We start from the raw sequence: 18,059 nt of genomic DNA, 5'->3' as shown, positions 1-18,059 counted from the left end.
CTAAATAATCTTCACTATTTCTCTTTATTTAATCTCTTTCTTCTTAGTTATAGTTCCAAATTTGAGTTTAAGTTCTGGAACCTTCTAAAATATTTTTACTCTTAGGAATTTGTACTTCTTCAAAAGCAAGATCAATATCTGTTTCAATTTTGTATCTTCAATAGCCTTTGGCTTAAAATTCATAGCAGACGCATGACTGATCTTACTATATTCTTGATACTTCCTGTGATCCACAGACTTGCAGTTTGGCATAATTTCGGAGCTTGTTAGAGATGCAAAATCTCAGCCCACCCCAGATTTGTTAAAGTATAAGTAAATTTTCAATAAGATCTCCAGATGATTCACCGGTACACAATCAATACTTCCTGGTGACTGAATAAACAATGAGTAAACAAACTGTATTGTTCTCCCTATTTCCAGTCTCCATCATTAGCTTATATGATAAATCTAGGTCAACTGATCTTTTTAAAATAATAGTTTTTTATGTCAATTCTGCAAAAAAAAAAAACAAAACAAAACAAAACGCAAAAAAAAAAAATACCCAAACTTCAAATTTAACTGAATTGGGGAGTTCTGCCTAAATTGCAAAGCCTTTCAAAATCTGGCTCAAATTTCTACTCAATTTACCTGTCTTATCCTTCTACCCGAACCTCTTGTTCATTTCTAATTCTCTAGACCGTATTTGTTTCTACTTCTCAACTTTTGTGCATTCTGTTTCCTACTTGGATTAACACTCTCTCTTTTCCTATCTAAATCCTACTCATTCTTTAAGTTCTAGCTTGAAACTAGAGATTTATAAAACTCTGACCAATCCAGCCCACAGTAGTACACAGGTATACAATATCTTGTCTTTATAATGATAGTAGAGAAGTATGGATTGTCAATCGCAGGAAATTTAGATTCCATTTTTATCTCTGTCACTAACTAGTAGTATAATGCCGGGCAAGTTACTTAACATCTCTTGGTTTCAAAATGTGTCTCTTTAAAGAAAAAGACTATAGGAACTCCAACAGTACTGTGTGCCAAACAGTGTGAGAAAAAACAAGAAATATATTTTAATATATACATAATATTTATAAATGAACGATTTTCAAATACAGTTGTTAATTCTCAGGTATTTGAAGCATCCCTCCAGTAATCTTCATAGTACTATTAAATCAACCTCTTTTGTTTCTTTTTTTTTTTTTGTAGGCGGAGTCTTGCTCTGTCGCCCAGGCTGGAGTGCAGTGGTGCGAGCTCGGCTCACTGCAAGCTCCGCCACCCCCCCCCACCCCCACCGGGTTCACGCCATTCTCCTGCCTCAGCCTCCCGAGTAGTTGGGACTACCGGCGCCCACCGCCATGCCCGGCTAATTTTTTGCATTTTTAGTAGAGACGGGGTTTCACTGTGTTAGCCAGGATGGCCTCGATCTCCTGACCTCGTGATCCGCCCGCCTCGGCCTCCCAAAGTGCTGGGATTACAGGCGTCAGCCACCGTGCCCAGCTGCAAATTAACCTCTTTTTAAATAAAAGGTATAGTAAGCAAAGGCCATTTAGTCCAACTCACTTCAAAGAGTTACAAAGTCTTACCTTCTATTTTACATTGATTGTCAAAATTATGACAGGGGATAAGAATAAGAGCTGAGAAATAGAATCATATAGAATTTAAAAACCAGACTCAAACCTTTTTTAATGACACAAATAGAGCTCTCACTCTCTATCCTTATCTGTCAGAGCTGAATAAGGTTCTGTGCTTATTGACTTTTTTTTTTTTTTTTTTGAGACAGAGTCTCGTTCTGTCACCCAGGCTGGAGTGCAGTGGCGCAATCTTGGCTCACTGCAACCTCTGCCACCCAGGTTCAAGCAATTTCCCTGCCTCAGCCTCCCAAGTAGCTGGGAGTATAGGCATGCACCACCACGCCTAGCTAATTTTTATATTTTTAGTAGAGACAGGGGTTCGCCATGCTGGCCAGGCTGGTCTCCAACTCTTGATCTCAGGTGATCCGCCTGCCTTGGGCTCCCAAAGTGCTGGGATTATAGGCGTGAGCCACTGCACCTGGCCCTTATTGACATTCTTGAGCTATTTCTCTCCCTGCTTTAAACCTAAGGTATGGTTTCTCCCATGACTCTGCTTGTTTCCCTGGAGAGCTTTACTCAGATGCTTCTGTGTAACAATATTTGCTTTCCTTAGCAAATGGCTAAATAGGAAGAAGAAGAATGAAGGAGGGCAGCCTTCACAGAATATCAATAGGCTGCAGATTAAATATCTTGTTTTCTTTGCTAAACTCCCACCACAGATTTCCATTAGAACAATTATAAATTATTTCCTCCCACATCCCACCTCTGCATTCTACACCATTCACTCTGGACCCCTTCAATATAGCACTCTAAGACTAAGAAAGCCTAGATTTGCAACAGGTTTTGTTTTTGTTTTTTTTTTTTTAAATTGTTCTCAGTTTGACATAAGGTATTACTATTCAAGAAAAGGGTATACACTAGAGATTTGTACATTCACTGAATTGCCTTAACCTGTTTATAGTTTTGTTGTTCTTTATTCTGTTTTCAAAGTATATTTTGGAGTTAAATGCAATGTCACCATTATTAGGAAATGACCACCACAAATTAACAGTGTGGATCCCAGAAAAATATCAGCATACCAACATGTTGACCTTTCAATGATGTTTTGGCCTTTAGAGTACTTCAAGATAATGGCAGTATATATAGTATATTAAGTAACCTCTTTTTAAACAAGTATAAAAGTATAACAGTAAGAGGGAGAATGGACAGAATTATAGTCCAGAACAAATTAGGGTAAAAACAATTTAAAAGCTCCCTTTTCCCTTATAATATTTCTTAGAGCTCATTAATGTACTTAGAGGTAGGGCCAGAGCCATTGGTAGGAGGGAAATAACCCTAAGAATCTGGTGTTTGTTCCATGAAGTTTCAAGCCTGCTTGCCTTATCTTTGTGTTTTCAAACCTTGGATTTATTCCTTCTCTTCTCAGAAGTTGGTTTTGGTCTTGGAAAAAGGTGTATCTGGATAGGATAGTTTTTAGGTACTTGTACCTGAAAGGACAGGTTACTGCTAAGGCCCAAATTCAAATAACTGGCTTTCCCCCTCCTTTCCTTCCTGTACACTGGCTTTACTTTCCCTTCCTAGGACGAGGGGTCCTGGGCAGGGTGATGCTAGGTAACCTGTACACTGGCTTTATTAGCATGGGCTCTAACTTGGCTGGTTACTTAATGATAAACTTCTTCTTTCTTTCTTTCTCTTTCTTTCCTTCCCTTCCTTCTTTTCTTTTCTTTCTTTTTTTTTTTTTTGAGATGGAGTCTCACTTTGTTGCCCAGGCTGGAGTGCAATGGTGCGATCTCAGCTCACTGCAACCTCCACCTCCCGGGTTCAAGTGATTCTCCTGTGTTAGCCTTCCTAGTACCTGGGATTACAGGTGCGCACCACTATACCCACTTACTTTTTGTATTTTTAGTAGAGATGGGGTTTCACCATGTTGGCCAGGCTGCTCTCAAACTCCTGATCTCAGGTGATTCACCTGCCTTGGCCTCTCTAAGTGCTGGGATTATAGGCATTAACCACCACTCCCAGCCAAACTTCTTTAGAACTAAACATCCATGTAAATACAAATGGTGAAGATTTTAAAAAGAATGACATTTGAAAACACACCAGCTTCTACTCCAGTATTCTCAGAGAAAGAAAAAAAAAAATCAGGAGGAAAGAAGAGAACTTCAAAAGGTTAGATCACATAAAAGCTACTACCTTTCAGGTTACTGGCAAGGTGCTTGTGTCCAAGGTTTACACCAGGGGTGTTCAATCTTTTGGCTTCCCTGGGCCACATCAGAAGAAGAAGAATTGTCTTGGGCCACATATAAAATACACTAATGATAGCTAAGGAGCTAAGAAAAAAAAATCTCAAAAGAAACTCATAATGTTTTAAGAAAGTTTACAAATTTGTGTTGGGCTACATTCAAAGCTGTCCTGGGTTGTACATGGTTCATGGGCCAAGGGTTGGAGAAGCTTAGTTTGTTTATTTATTTATTTTTTGAGACAGAGTCTCGCTCTGTTTCACAGCCTGGGGTGCAGTGTTGTGATCTCAGCTCACTTCAACCTCCGCCCCCCAGGCTCAAATGATTCTCATGCCCCAGCTTCCCGAGTAGCTGGGATTACAGGTGTGCACCACCACACCCAGGCAATTTTTGTATTTTTTAGTAGAGATGGGGTTTCTCCATGTTAGGCTGGTCTCAAACTCTTGGCCTCAAGTGATCCACCCGCCTTGGCCTTCCAAAGTGCTGGGATTACAGGCCTGAACCACTGCGCCTGGCCTGGACAAGCTTAGGTTAGACTGTGTCCAGTTTGAGCCTAAGATAAAGTTCATAGCATGCCTTGTCAGAGCCTACCTTGTGAATGGTAGGTCAGAACCTCTTCAAAAGCACCTTTGAGTTTTGGGAAAGTACTCAACATAAGGGAAGAAGGATCCACGCTTAATGAGGTCTACTCAGTGATGAGGTAGTGATAAAAGAGAAAGGGGATTATGCGTGATACATACATCATGGGTATTTATCACTCAGCTCTGTCTCTGAGCCTTGTCTCCATTGGGTTGATATTTGAGTATTACTAAAAGCAGGTGTAGCTCTAGTGAACTGGAAAGAGTGCCTTTTGAAAGACAGCGAGGCAGCAGTGTTGCATGATGCTGGGATGTTTAGAAAGTGTAGACTTGCTTTTGATCACACATGAGACAGAACTGGAGATTCACAGATATACTTAGAAAACTTAGCAGAGGGCTGAGTTAATTCAGTAGATGGGAGTAATAGGCTCTTAAAAATTGAGTAATTATAGTCAATGTGCTTCCCTTTGTACTTTCAGGTAGGTAAAGCCTGGAGAAATGGGTTACATAAAGATATAAAAAGCAATATAGAAGTTCTAGAAAAAAATTGTACTTAAACTTCAAAGAATTAGGTAGTGCTAATTTTGACAATCTCTCTTTTCTTACCTATGTTTTCTTGTCTTTCTTGAAGGAAGTAAAATGTGAATCAGAATAATGCCATCACTGTTGGTTCCATTGGGATAAAACCAAAACTATCACAAAAATATCCTTTGAAACCTAACACACCTACAGGAAAGTAAAGTATTTCTCTTGTTTTCAGACATTCTAAGAAACCTTTATCTCTAAAGGACATAGATACCTCTATAATTTTTTGGCTTCTGAAGAATGAGATAAGTGAAAATTATGACATTAAATTACTGTCTCTTTAGCAGCAACTCCACCTACTGAGTACTCCAAAAACTCACATTTGTACAAATACAAACTTTTCAGAATAACATCAAATACTTACTTGTCTCCTACAATACCCAAGTTGATTGTGGGGTAACCATGTTCCTGAATTGTTGCTAGAAGAGTTGAACGATTGCTGTCTCGAATCTTCCCTGGTAAGAGGTCATCTTCAGGATTTAGCAGCTACAAAGCCAAAAAACCACCACAAATTATTCTATTAAGATAAAGTTGTATATTTCTAATGAAAAAAAGAATCTACTAAACTGAGTTTAACATATCTAGCACCTACAACGGTATCTGGCATTTTGAAGGTGAATGCCCAAAAGATCTTTAAATAAATATTGAAAGTATAGGAGGATGAGAAAATGTTCCTATGGAAGTCAGAAAACACTCAGACATTTACCAGGTTGGGCTCCAATTTGATAATAATGCTCTGGAGATACTGGCCAAACTAAATAAAACAATTACCTTTTTTTCTCCCAATATTATTTTCCAATTTATCTTTCATTGGGAATATTTGAGGTACAGATTGTGTGACATGATATCCTTAAGTCTGAACAGAATAATAGTTTATCTTTTCTTTCAAACTTTTTGGTCTCTTTTCTGAAGTGGGGTCAACAGTATCAAAGAAGTTAAGCTTATGTGAAGGAGAGAAGACATGTTTTGTCTCTGATACTAGCAAACTTAAGTAATACTTAGCTACATGTATGCACCATTCCATTATTCTGAACTGAATTAACCTTCAGAGATTTAATATCTACTATGTCTTTGAAGAAAATTAAAGAAGCTTATTATATCTTAGGATGTTCCAATAAGGTAGTCAGATTGTATAGTAGGAAGACCTTTGGATTCCTATAGGGTTCAAATTCAAGTTGACAAAATTCTTTGTCTTAATTTTCTCATTTATAAAATATAGTAATAATAACTACCTTGCAAGGTAATTGTTAGGAGTGAGATAATGAACATTCAGTTTCTGCAGATAAATGTACAATAAATGTGATTCTCTTTCCTTTCTTGATGACATATGACATCAAAAGATCACCTACTTTCCTCCCAATTTTTCTCATATTGTTACCCCTAGATGCTAGTACAGATGAAATCAGTTTATAATGTGAACACAGACTATTAGATTATAAAATACCTAAGAGTAGTGGGTTATTAACACACACAGATACATTCTTACAACAATTTATGTACAAGTTTTAAGATATGCTTTGATTTCAGAAATTATAAAGTAAAAAAAGTACTTATTTGAAGTGAGAAAACCTGGACTATTATTTTAGGAGATTAAAGGCAAGCCTGCACATTTAAGATGTTATAGCTACTAATATGGCCAACACCAGAGCTTAATATATGAATTCTCCCAGACAATCACCGCAAGCCCCAATCTTCCTTCAGACTCATTAGTGATACTATGTGGCCAGATTTTTGACTTTACATTGGAACAGCAGTAGCTTTGCAACCAACTGTCCCCTTACAATAGGCTAGAGGAAAACTCTGACCATCTTATTCAGTGTCCCCAGGGAGTCTTCCCTTTGAATACTGTACTAATTTTACTTAATCAGATGCCATGTGATATTGTGACTCACTTTCATTCATACTCACTGGCAGTGCTTGGAAAATTGCTATTGCAATGCTACCATAGATTAATTTTCTGATCTTAATTAACATAGTTATTAAAGTGATTATAATTTTATAAGGGGCAAGACTTGCAGCTCTTTAACTCCATTAATCAAACCAGTTGCTTTAGAAAGAAAATTGTGTTATTATGTCATTTTTTTTCAAAGCAGGGTGCTGACCACCAAGTAAATAAGATTCCTCTGTTATCAGGGTGTTTTCTTTGCTATTTATGTTCCTCTCTGTTATTTTGCTGCAAACAGTTCCAGAAATAATGGAAAATTAGAGGTCACTGGAGAACCAGTTATTTGTCTGTAAAACTGACATAATGAAAAAATAGCTAGTTACACGAGGGTGTGGGATTTACAGTGCATTTTAAATAATTTCAAAGACAACAATATAGAATTAAATGTCAGAGTATAAGGCTAAATATACTAGAATAAACTCACAATTTTTCCTTTTAAAACTGAATCTTATTTTCTGTTATACTTCCAGTCATCTTGGGAATGATGTCTGAAATTTATTATAGTTTCAATAGAAAAAAAATACAAGGTAAAACAAAACATAACCCATCATCTCCATATCAAGTCACCAATTTCAATTTCTCAGTTTTGGTATTATCAATGGTGCCACTATCTTCCCACATTTTTTTTTTTTTAGATGGAGTCTTATTCTGTTGCACAGGCTGGAGTGCAGTGGTACAATCTCAGCTAATTGCAACCTTCGCCCCCGGGTTCAAGCAATCCTCCTGCCACAGCTTCCTGCGTATCTGGGACTACATGCACACACTACCATGCCTGGCTAATTTTTGCATTTTTAGTAGAGATGGGGGTTTGCCATGTTGGCCAGACTGGTCTTGAACTCCTGACCTCGGGTGATCTGCCTGCTTTGGCCTCCCAAAGTGCTGGGATTACAGGTGTGAGCCACCGCGCCTGGCCTAAACATTTAACTTTGTTTTCCCCTTTGTAGCCCACTCTTCCCAAAAACCTCAATCATTAAGAATATTCGAATCCATCTCTTCCTTGACTCTACATTTTCATTCACTCTTTTACTACTTCCCAAAACATTTCTAAGCATTCAGTATATTATGTCAGAATTTCTGTGAAAGCTTTATACTTGGCTGCCTTGCCTACAAACTATTTCCTTCTGAGAAATAAAACAGAAACATCAACTTGCAAAACTATACCATTATTTGCATAACAGCTAAACTGTACCAAACCAGGACATGTAACTTGAACTAAATTGTTTTTAACACAAGCTTGTTCAGATCCATATACTTTAAGATAAGATCATGGACAACTTGTTTTAACAGTAATTCCACATGGATTCATATGCTCTGAAGATAAGACTATGATCCATCAATTCACCTATTTTACAAATTCCGACCAATCTTTGTTCGGACCTTGCTTAATAACTTCTACCTTAAAACTACCCCATGGCCAACCCTAGTCCTCAAAATCCTATAAATACCCTCATAAAAATCTTATGACTTCCCAGTTGTGAAACACTACTGAGACTCTGTTGAGGGGTAGCAGAATATACCACCCCAAAATATGCCAGCATAACAAATATTTTTGAGCTGAAGACACTTGAGAAGAAAAATGTAAGAAACGCTCTCTGCCTTTCTCCTGTTTGCCTAAAAGTAGGACATAAATTAACAAAAGCAACTCCCCAACCCCAGAGGGATACATTTTTTTTTTTTTTTGAGACGGAGTCTCGCTCTGTAGCCCAGGCTGGAGTGCAGTGGCAGGATCTCCGCTCACTGCAAGCTCGGCCTCCTGGGTTCACGCCACTCTCCTGCCTCAGCCTCCCGAGTAGCGGAGACTACAGGTGCCCACCACCACACCCGGCTACTTTTTTTGTATTTTCAGCAGAGACGGGGTTTCACCGTGTGTTAGCCAAGATGGTCTTGACTTCTTCCTGACCTCGTGATCCACCCGCCTCGGCCTCCCAAAGTGCTGGGATTACAGGCGTGAGCCACCGCGCCCGGCTCGAGGGATAAATATTTGGACACTTATCAGCCTGCAGATGGCGCCAGAGGAATTTATAGATCAAACTTTATTAACTAGCCTTTAATCTATTATTAGTTTCCCATATATTTGCCTTCCCACAAATTGCCGGCCCTAGAGACTCAAGGTCCTTTTATTTTGTCTCATCACTTCTCTAAGAATGTATCGTTCTTTGCTGAAGATGCTATTTAAGCCAGACTTCTCAGCCAACACTTCAGGAGTTACTAATTTTCCCTTGGGTATCTCCCATATATACATGAGGTATACATGTTAACTAACTTCTGTTTTTTTCTTGTTAATCTATCTTTTATAGAGGTCCCAGGTAAGAACTCATAAGGGTTGAGGAAAAATTATTTTTCCCTCCCCAGCATTGTCAAGGTGATGTTTTCTTTTGCTCAGAAACTTTAATATAACCATTTTGTATGATCAACAAGTTTCCCTGGTGGTCTTTGTATTAGGATTTTGGTATTATGAAAATCCTACCAAGACTTAGGCGGGAGCCCTTGCCACCACTTATATTATTGGTTATACTGTATTTCAGTGAGGTCTCTTCTGCCTTTTTGTTGGGGGGATTCCTTGTCTATGATGCTTAGATTAACTCCAGCCCTTGTTTTGAGGTCTGATCCTTTTTTTTGTTGAACTCCCAAAGATAGCTGATATTGATTTTGTTATAAGGTTTCCAGAATTGTTTGGTTATGATTGGATTTATATTAATTTTTGTTTTTCTTAGTAAAGATTTGAAACTGGCCATCCTGTCTGTCAATTGGCCACACTGTTGTGTGCCTATAAGAACTTTTCTTAGTTTTGTTTTGTCTATGAGAAACTGGTTTTGGGAAAGATTTCCTTTCTACCCATTCTAGCTTGTTGGGTTTTAGGGTTAGCTGTCAGGGGTTCAACCTTTACTGTTGAGGACTTTAGATACAATATTTAAGTGCTATTTTTCCCTTCTGAATGACCAGTAGCTAATGAATTCATGGGTTCATTTAATAATAAACTTGCACTATCTCCAGGCACAACTCTGGCTTCTGTTTTCTCTTTCACACATTTATCTTTCTAAAAAGCATAATTTCATCAAAGACAACTTGGAATTGCAGTGGTCATTTTGAAGTACTTTTGATATGACTACGATTATTCACTATGAAGTATTTTTAGAGACTTAATGCTATAGTCTTGATGGAATCATCAAGGGCCTAAGACACTATTTGAACTGGTTGTTCTTCCTTTCTTTCTCATGTATTGAAATGGGTTTGCTTGCTTTTAAGGCTTTCCCACTGTTTGCAAAGAGAAGATGATTAGACTTTTATAGTGGTCAGTAATTCTTTACATATTTGTGGTAATCATCTCACTTTCTTTCTCTGTCTTCTAGAAAACTTAATTTATTAATCGATCAAAACGCCATTCTGGTTATTATGAACACACCCAGATAGTTCAGATAAATAGGTCTAACAGAAAAAGAGGGAGAAAAGTCAATGAGCTCTCATGAAGCATGTTCCTGTTCCAAATAGCTTTTAACAAAACTCTGGGGAAGAAAAGGTTTAACTGATAGTTAAGCTAATTGCCTGGCTTACTAGGTTGCAAGATAAGAAGGGAAGAGAAACATTTAGAGCTTTTAAACATAATTTAAGGAGTCTTTAAGAATTTGGTTTAGAAATACAGAGTTTTCCAAATTGTATTAGAAAATAATTAATATAATATTTCCATTAAGCTGACTCTGGACAGATTTGATTGGTTTAATAATTTTGGCTTAAAAACTGTCCTGTGAAGTGGCTATGGTAGCATAAGCCTGTAGTCTCAGCTACTTGGGAAGCTGAGGTGGGAGGATCACTTGAGCTTAGGAGTTTAAGGCCAGCCTGGGCAAAATGGCAAGACTCTTTTTCCTTCTTTCTTTCTTTTTTGGATTCTGAATGATTTTCTTTTCTGTCTTTTAAAATTTTAATTCAATAGGTTTTTGGGGAACAGGTGGTATCTGGTTACATGAATAATTTCTTCAGCGGTGATTAGTGAGATTTTGGTGCACCCTTCTCCTAAGCAGCTCTGCCCTGCCCTCCCCTCCCCTCCCTTCCTTTCCTTGTTTCTTTTCTTTTCTCTCCCTTCCCTTCCCTCCCCTCCCCTCCCTTCCTTCCCTCCCTTCTTCCGTCCTTCCTCCCTCCCTCCTTCCCTCCCTCCCTTCCCTCTTTCTCCCTCTTTTTTTTAAAATTTTTTTTTTTCAAGGTATCACTCTGTTTCCCAGGTGTAGTGCAGTGGAATGGTCATTGCTCACCGTAACCTTTGCCTCAGCCTCCTGAGTAGCAGAGACTACAGGGGCATAGCATCATGCCTGGCTAATTTTTGTATTTTTGTGTAGAGTTAGGGTTTTGCCATGTTGCTCAGGCTGGTCTCAAACTCCTAGCCTCAAGTGATCTACCCATCTCAGCCTCCCAAATTGCTGGGATTACAGGCATGAGCCACCACAGGTTGCATATCTAAATTTTAATATGCACAGTTTGTTGAAATCAACAAATATCGAAATCAGCTATTCCATGTTAGCTATAGTTGATAACTCTATATCCCCAATTTTGAAATAATTTGCTGGTCCCTAACAAGCTCATACATAGTAACAAAATACTGGGTAGGTTTTAAAGAGTATACATAGACATCTTGTATGACATTCTTTGGGTTGCCAAGGCAACTGTCCTGCTTACCAATATGTCACATGAAATTCAAGAAGTGGACATATGTGAAACCATATATATCTTTTATTTATTTATTTTTTTTGAGATGGAGTCTCTCTCTGTCGCCTAGACTAGAGTGCAGTGGTGCAATCTCAGCTCACTGCAACCTCCGCCTCCCGGGTTCAAGCAATTCTCCTGCCTCAGCCTCCCAAGTAGTTGTCACTACAGGCATGTGCCATCACACCCAGCTAATTTTTTTGTATTTTTAATACAGACAGGGTTTTGCCATGTTGGTCAGTCAGGTCTCGATCTCCTGACCTCAAGTGATCCTCCTGCCTCAGCCTCCCAAAATGCTGGGATTACAGGCGTGAGCAACCATGCCCAGCTATTGGTTTTGGAAACTAAAACCAATACTTAAGGAAGTTTGTACTGTGACTGGGTAAATTATGGCCTTGTCACATTAAGTGCAATTTCTTTTGCCCTTTCTGAAAATAGGTAATTTTTTTTTGCTATTGTTTTCTGGGTATCTGAGAATTTCAAGCCTTCAGGAGAGATAATATGCTTTATCTCTTTTATCACCAATTTCCAGTAAAGTGCCTGGCACAGAGGTACCCAATTATCTGCTGAACAAAACTAAAGTATATGATCACAGAGTCATAATAAAAACTAACTTGAATAAGAGAAAGGGAGGAATGTTGAGCTATATGGAACCCAAGATTATATAATTTAGAAGCATTATTCTCTTGGAAAACTGTGGTATAGTTTAGTATAGCAGGCCTGTTAAAGTAGGGGAATGAGTCATGTAGAATTAGTCAAAGCTTCTTCAAGAATAATACGCTCTATGGGGGCAGGGAACTAAGACTACAAATTCTTCCCTAGATTTCATGATATAATACCATCTCTATTTTCGCCCCATTACCTTAGCCTACTTCCAGTAATTAGTTTTAACTGAGTGTAAAAGGTAGCTTAAACAAAACACTAACAATATACTCTGGATAATTGAGAGGCTGAGTCCAGACCTACAAAAGCATGAGAGAGAAATATAAGCAATATCGCTTAAACAGAGTTTCCTATTAACTAAATAGTTATTTATGAGTGTGTTAATTCTTATTTTACTTTATTTTGTGATAGGGTCTCACTCTGTCACCCAGGCTAAAGTGCAGTGGTGCTATCATAGCTCACTGCAGCCTTGAATTCCTGGGCTCAAGTGATCCTCCCATCTCAGCCTCCCCAGTAGCTAGGACTATAGGCATGTGCTACCAAGCATAGCTATTTTTAATTTTTTAGTAGAGGCAGGGTCCCACTATGTTGCCCAGGCTGGTTTTGAACTCCTAGCCTCAACTGATCCCCCTGCTTCAGCCTCCCTCAATGCTGGGATTACAGGTATAAGCTATCATGCCTGGTCCATGAGTGTGCTACTGTGTAGCTTTCTCAGACTCCGTGAACTTACTTGATGCACAAAGCATGTTAAGTAAATCATAAAAAAGAATAATAGTTCATTGAGTCAACCATTTTAACAAAAATTTATTTCTGATGCTATATATAGTGTTATTTGGTCCTAAGGATATTAAAATCATTACTGTGTAGATCAAATTGAAAAGAATGTTTGTTTTCTGTCAATCAATAGTTTTTGGAAATGACTAATGCATATATACTGGGAAGTAAGCACATCTGGAATGTTGATTTAGCTATCCATTCACAAAATAAAACAGTCTATTCTTTTGCTTTAACCAAAAGGACTATAAGGTCATAAAAGACCTTTGAAAATTTTCATTTCAGACTTGCACAGAAATCAAAATAATGATGAGTCTTTTTATTTTCAGACACAAAGAGATTAACAAAAAAATCCGTTAATCTTTTCTTTAATAGTAAGCGGGTTAAAAAAAAAAAAAAGGAATAATTAATACTTTAAAAATCTCAATAGTTTGCTGATTCTTTTAAAGGTTTTTGAGTTTCCAGCAGATTCACATTTTAGTATTCTCTATTTGACCTTAGAGCTTCTGACTGAAGTTTTGCACAACCTAAGCAAAACAGGCAATGGGAAGTTTTTTAATAGTTCTCAGAAAGAGATGAACTAAATTCTCTTTTCTAAATCAGGAATGAAATGATGTTTTGACCCATTCTAAATATCATGCCACTAGAGATGCTATCTTTAAGGAGAGAGAGAAAAAAAACCCAGATTATCAAATCCCTCTTGGTGATTAAAGATCAAATGGAACTTTTCGTAAGAAATACTAGCCATGATGTCCTGATTCATTGATACTTTCCACACAGAAGTGGCCCATCATTTCAGCAGCAGGCTGGGCACAATTCATTGTCTAAACAGAAAAAGTACTGAGTTTGCATAGTTTAATGTCTATAGCTAGCAGCTAAAATTCTTTGCTTATGTGTACTGACTTTGTGGAAACGCCATTGGTTATAATATTTCATTCTAATAGAAGAGAACATTTCATACTACATAATTTTTACTAGTTCTTCCTTGTTGTCATATTCTGAATTTGAAACTATCCTTAGGCCAATTTATTGTTTCCCTGTTATAAGAATGTGGACCCACTGGTATGATCTATAATCTACAACATTCTATTTACAACACAGAACAGATGTCAGAAATACCTTTATCTTACAGGCCTGCTCCCCACTCCCTCCATTTTTATTTTTAATACCTCATTCCCTGTTGACATGACTGCAACCACTGGAAACTTATTAACTTCAACCTCTGTGACACCTACAGTTGCCAGAAGACCAATCTCTGAGGGGCCCATGTGGGTTCCTTTGGCCAAAACACATTCCCCTCTTTTAATGTCATGGCCGATGGGTCTGAAAGTCAAAGCAGAACCATAAGCAGTGTGATTAAGAACAACATTTTCTCAACTCAGAGGGAAACTTTAGTGTCAAAAAAAAGGACATTCAAGAGGATAAAAAAGTTAAGAAATAAAGTAGTAGGAAAATAATGAAATGAAGGGATTCTAAAATCCTATGCTTTTTTAATTTTAAAAGTTAAATCACACAACAGAAAACAGAAATAGGATTTGAATATATTACTGCTAAAGAAAATATATTACTCCATATTTGAAAATTTTTTTTCCTGAGTACCTGTGAAGAAAATTACTTTACAAATTGTTTTGTGTTACATTATAGTAAAAATACCAATTGTAAACTTTCTTTGATAAGGCAAGAATTCGTATGAAAATATCTAGCGGCATTAATGATAAGAGGTCCACAGCTGGCTAGCTTTGTGGCAAGGAGATTAATGCTAATGAGGTTACAGTTATAGAGATAATTTCCATTTGGACCACTTAGGTTGGTCCTGATCTGTGGCTACCGAGGTATATTCACCTTGGTGTGCTGCCATAGGGATGGGAGAAGTGTAGCTTCGTTACAAAGGGATGTTCAGCAAATTAGTATTAATGGAATCAGGGTAAACATATTCCATTGTAAGAAAAATAATTTAAGGTATATGCACTATTTATTATAGCAAATAGCTTCATCTTTGCATATAAGGAGGAGCAGATTATTCCATTATTATTGGTAGTCACTAGAGCATATGGTATCAGTTAACTGTGTAAATACCCAATTCTGGTATTATCTGAGTTAATACCAAATTCCAGATTTACGAATGGGATTGGGTAATTCTGGATTATCTAGGAGTAGAATTAACTGTAGAATATGTAGGCTCATGACTTTACCTCTTTCTCATCTTGCTTTTCACTAACTTGCCTTTACTATCTTCATTAAAAAGTAGGCAGGGCAGATATATGATACAGAATTCATAAAATTCATTTTGCTTTTTGTTAAAGCCCTGAAAATTAATGGCTAATTGACATGGCTGCAGATTTATAGCAGCCAGGGTTTCCTGAGTAAATGATCATGTAGAAACAAATGTAGGTTATATATTCTATATGTTTTGAAGTTACCTGATATCTTGGCCTGGCCGAGCTTGCACCAAAATTCGCACTTCAAGTTCTTCAGTGCCCTATAATAAGAGCAGGTCATGTAATTTCAAACAGAATTTCTGAGCAGTAGAATTCAGCTACTCTGATACTTTTACCATCAGATAGGCCCAGGATATATACAAATATAGAGAAAAAGACAATTATTTGCTACACCCTTTGAAAACACTGAATTTCTAACACAGGTTCCTGAAAAATTAGGTTTGGTGGCAATAAATAAAAAAATTAAAATGTACCAATTCAAATATTAGATCTTGTTTATAATACATTATAAATTTTTTTATATATATACATATATATATAGCTACCCTAAAGTGAATGTGCATGGAGGTAATAGCTTTCTTCTTTTCCCATGAATCATGGGATCAATACCATGCCAAGGTTACCAAATACTTACAGAAATTTCAGTAAAGGACTTATAGTTTGCCTGGTAGTAGATTTCCATACATTAATTGCAATAATCAATTTTACATTTATGGGCTGTGAATAATATTGTGACATTGGAACTGTGTCTTGTCATCCGGCAGAGTCTGTGGATGCATGTGTTCTGGAATTCAGTGCTCTGCTGGCTTCCCTGATGCCAATAAATCTGCTTAGGCAGTTTTAACAGCAAGCCATGTGACCTGTTTGCCAAGAGTTGAATTTTATAAACCTTACATATGGAAAGGTGATTAGAAAGAAAATCTTCAGATCAAGGAAAGTGTCTGCCTCTTGGCATGGCCAATTTTACTACCTACTCAGCTTGGGAGAATATATGTTTATTTTCAACCTCAGCTTTACAATATATCTTTACTTTCTTCACAAAACAAGAAACATAGCTGGTTATTAAAATCTCAGTTGAATCTATTCTACTTTTATTACTGGCTTATACTCTGGTTTCAATAACCTGCCACTATTTTCAGTGAGATAAAGGCTTGCTTAGATTCCAACATCTTTTACTTGAGGCAATGGAGGGAGAACTGACATACACTTAATACTTACTTGCAGGTTGTCATTTGGTGGCACAACTTTTCCGAACTTACAGAAAACCAGAGGTGAAAGGGTCATTTGGTTCAAGTGCTTGGCTTAGTGTAATATTCAATAACTTGCCCAAGTGCTCTTTGTTAAATGCTTCTCTAGTGAATTCTGATTTCATGAACTCCTTGACATTTTATCAGAAGCTAGTCTGAGTGGCAAATTTTCAGTTGGAAGGTATGTCAACCATTAATATCTCTGCTCTGGAAGGTATCTCAATGATTAATATCTCTGCTTTTCTTTCTTGAGGTACTTTCTTTCCTTGTTTGCATGTGAAACTGCTTGGGTCAAATATGGTTCAAATTCTGCTATAACAGAAATGATCACAGAAACCCCTCCTGTAACAACAGATTTTCAAGCTTAAGGAAATTTCTTATTTACTGGAGACTCATATACGACAATATAAGATACCACCATAAGCAAAACAAAACAAAACAACCCAAAAAACTGGGTTAATCTCACAAACATTGCAGAAAATGGTTGTGACATAATACTGCCATAGGAACAACAGCGCAGTAAGAGTTGGTGATGACGTACATCATCTGATTCCCTGATAAGTTCAGTATCTTCCACTTGTACTACTGCATCAGCACCGCAGGGTATTGGAGCACCTGTTGTAACCCGCATGACTTGTCCTGGCATTACTGTCTGAGTTGGCTGGAAATAAACATGAAAAGACAGTTGATGTACTTTGCTGCTGCAAAGGAAAAGTCTGCAGAGGATATTAATTTTTTTAATATTAAAAAAATAAAAAAAGTCTTACAGTCTTATTCATTTTGGGCTATGTAATAAAAGTTACCCACAAACAGGTGCGCTCACACTAAAGAGGCTTTAGGTTCATTTAAGCGGATTTTATATGTACTTTAAGGTAATAACTATTATGTGTCTTTCTTGGTGCTCTGCTTTACTTTTGAAGAACTGCCATTTACATTTGCCACTTTTGCCTCTCAAATAATGTACATTTTCCTAATATATGTAAAGTGATTTGAGAGTCTGCAAGTAAAAAAATTGCTAGGACATACATTATGAATAACAATTACAAAAAAATCACCTTCGTAAATTACTGAAGTTCTGATGTTTGAGAAATGTAGTACTTTATTAACTAAACTTTTGGTTAAATAAAGGTAAGCCAGAAATATTTAAAGTACTGCCTTTGAAAATATTCTAAAACATATTTTCACCTATCAATTAATAATAGAAGTTAAGCAAATATAACCAAATCTTTAAAAACGATTCCAGTGTCTGTAATGACCTAGGTTAAACATTACTTTTGAAAATGAAAAACAAGATTTTCATTGTCTGTGCTCTGATATTGATGGTATAAGAGATAGAACCTTCCCTGCTAACTTCTTACAACATGGGGAAAAGCATTTTTCTTTAAGATTCATCTGATAGATTTGATCGGATAGACAAATGATCTGAAAGTCACCTGTCAGGGGCAATGATTTAGACTGAAGTTTGGAAAAGGAATGCTTCAAATTCCCCCTAAGAAAAAATCCTGAGACAATATTAATCCCCCCCTGCCAAAAGATTACTTTCTAAAGATGTCTGCCTCA

At 37.2% G+C, this 18,059-nt stretch overlaps 1 protein-coding gene across 1 annotated transcript in view; it reads right to left on the bottom strand.

Annotated features, from left to right (window-relative positions):
- Positions 1–18,059, bottom strand: part of GPHN (gephyrin) — a 298,334-nt gene that overhangs the window by 58,836 nt on the left and 221,439 nt on the right. The window contains 3 exon segments of the mRNA XM_017878642.1: positions 5,324–5,445; positions 14,203–14,356; positions 15,454–15,512. Of these exon segments, the coding sequence (XP_017734131.1) occupies positions 5,324–5,445; positions 14,203–14,356; positions 15,454–15,512 (335 nt within the window).

Source organism: Rhinopithecus bieti, unplaced genomic scaffold (assembly GCF_001698545.2).
Source record: "Rhinopithecus bieti isolate Rb0 unplaced genomic scaffold, ASM169854v2 scaffold_11252, whole genome shotgun sequence".
Taxonomy (NCBI): domain Eukaryota; kingdom Metazoa; phylum Chordata; class Mammalia; order Primates; family Cercopithecidae; genus Rhinopithecus; species Rhinopithecus bieti.
Note: the sequence above shows the minus strand (reverse complement) of the source record. Positions and strands in the feature narration are given on the sequence as shown.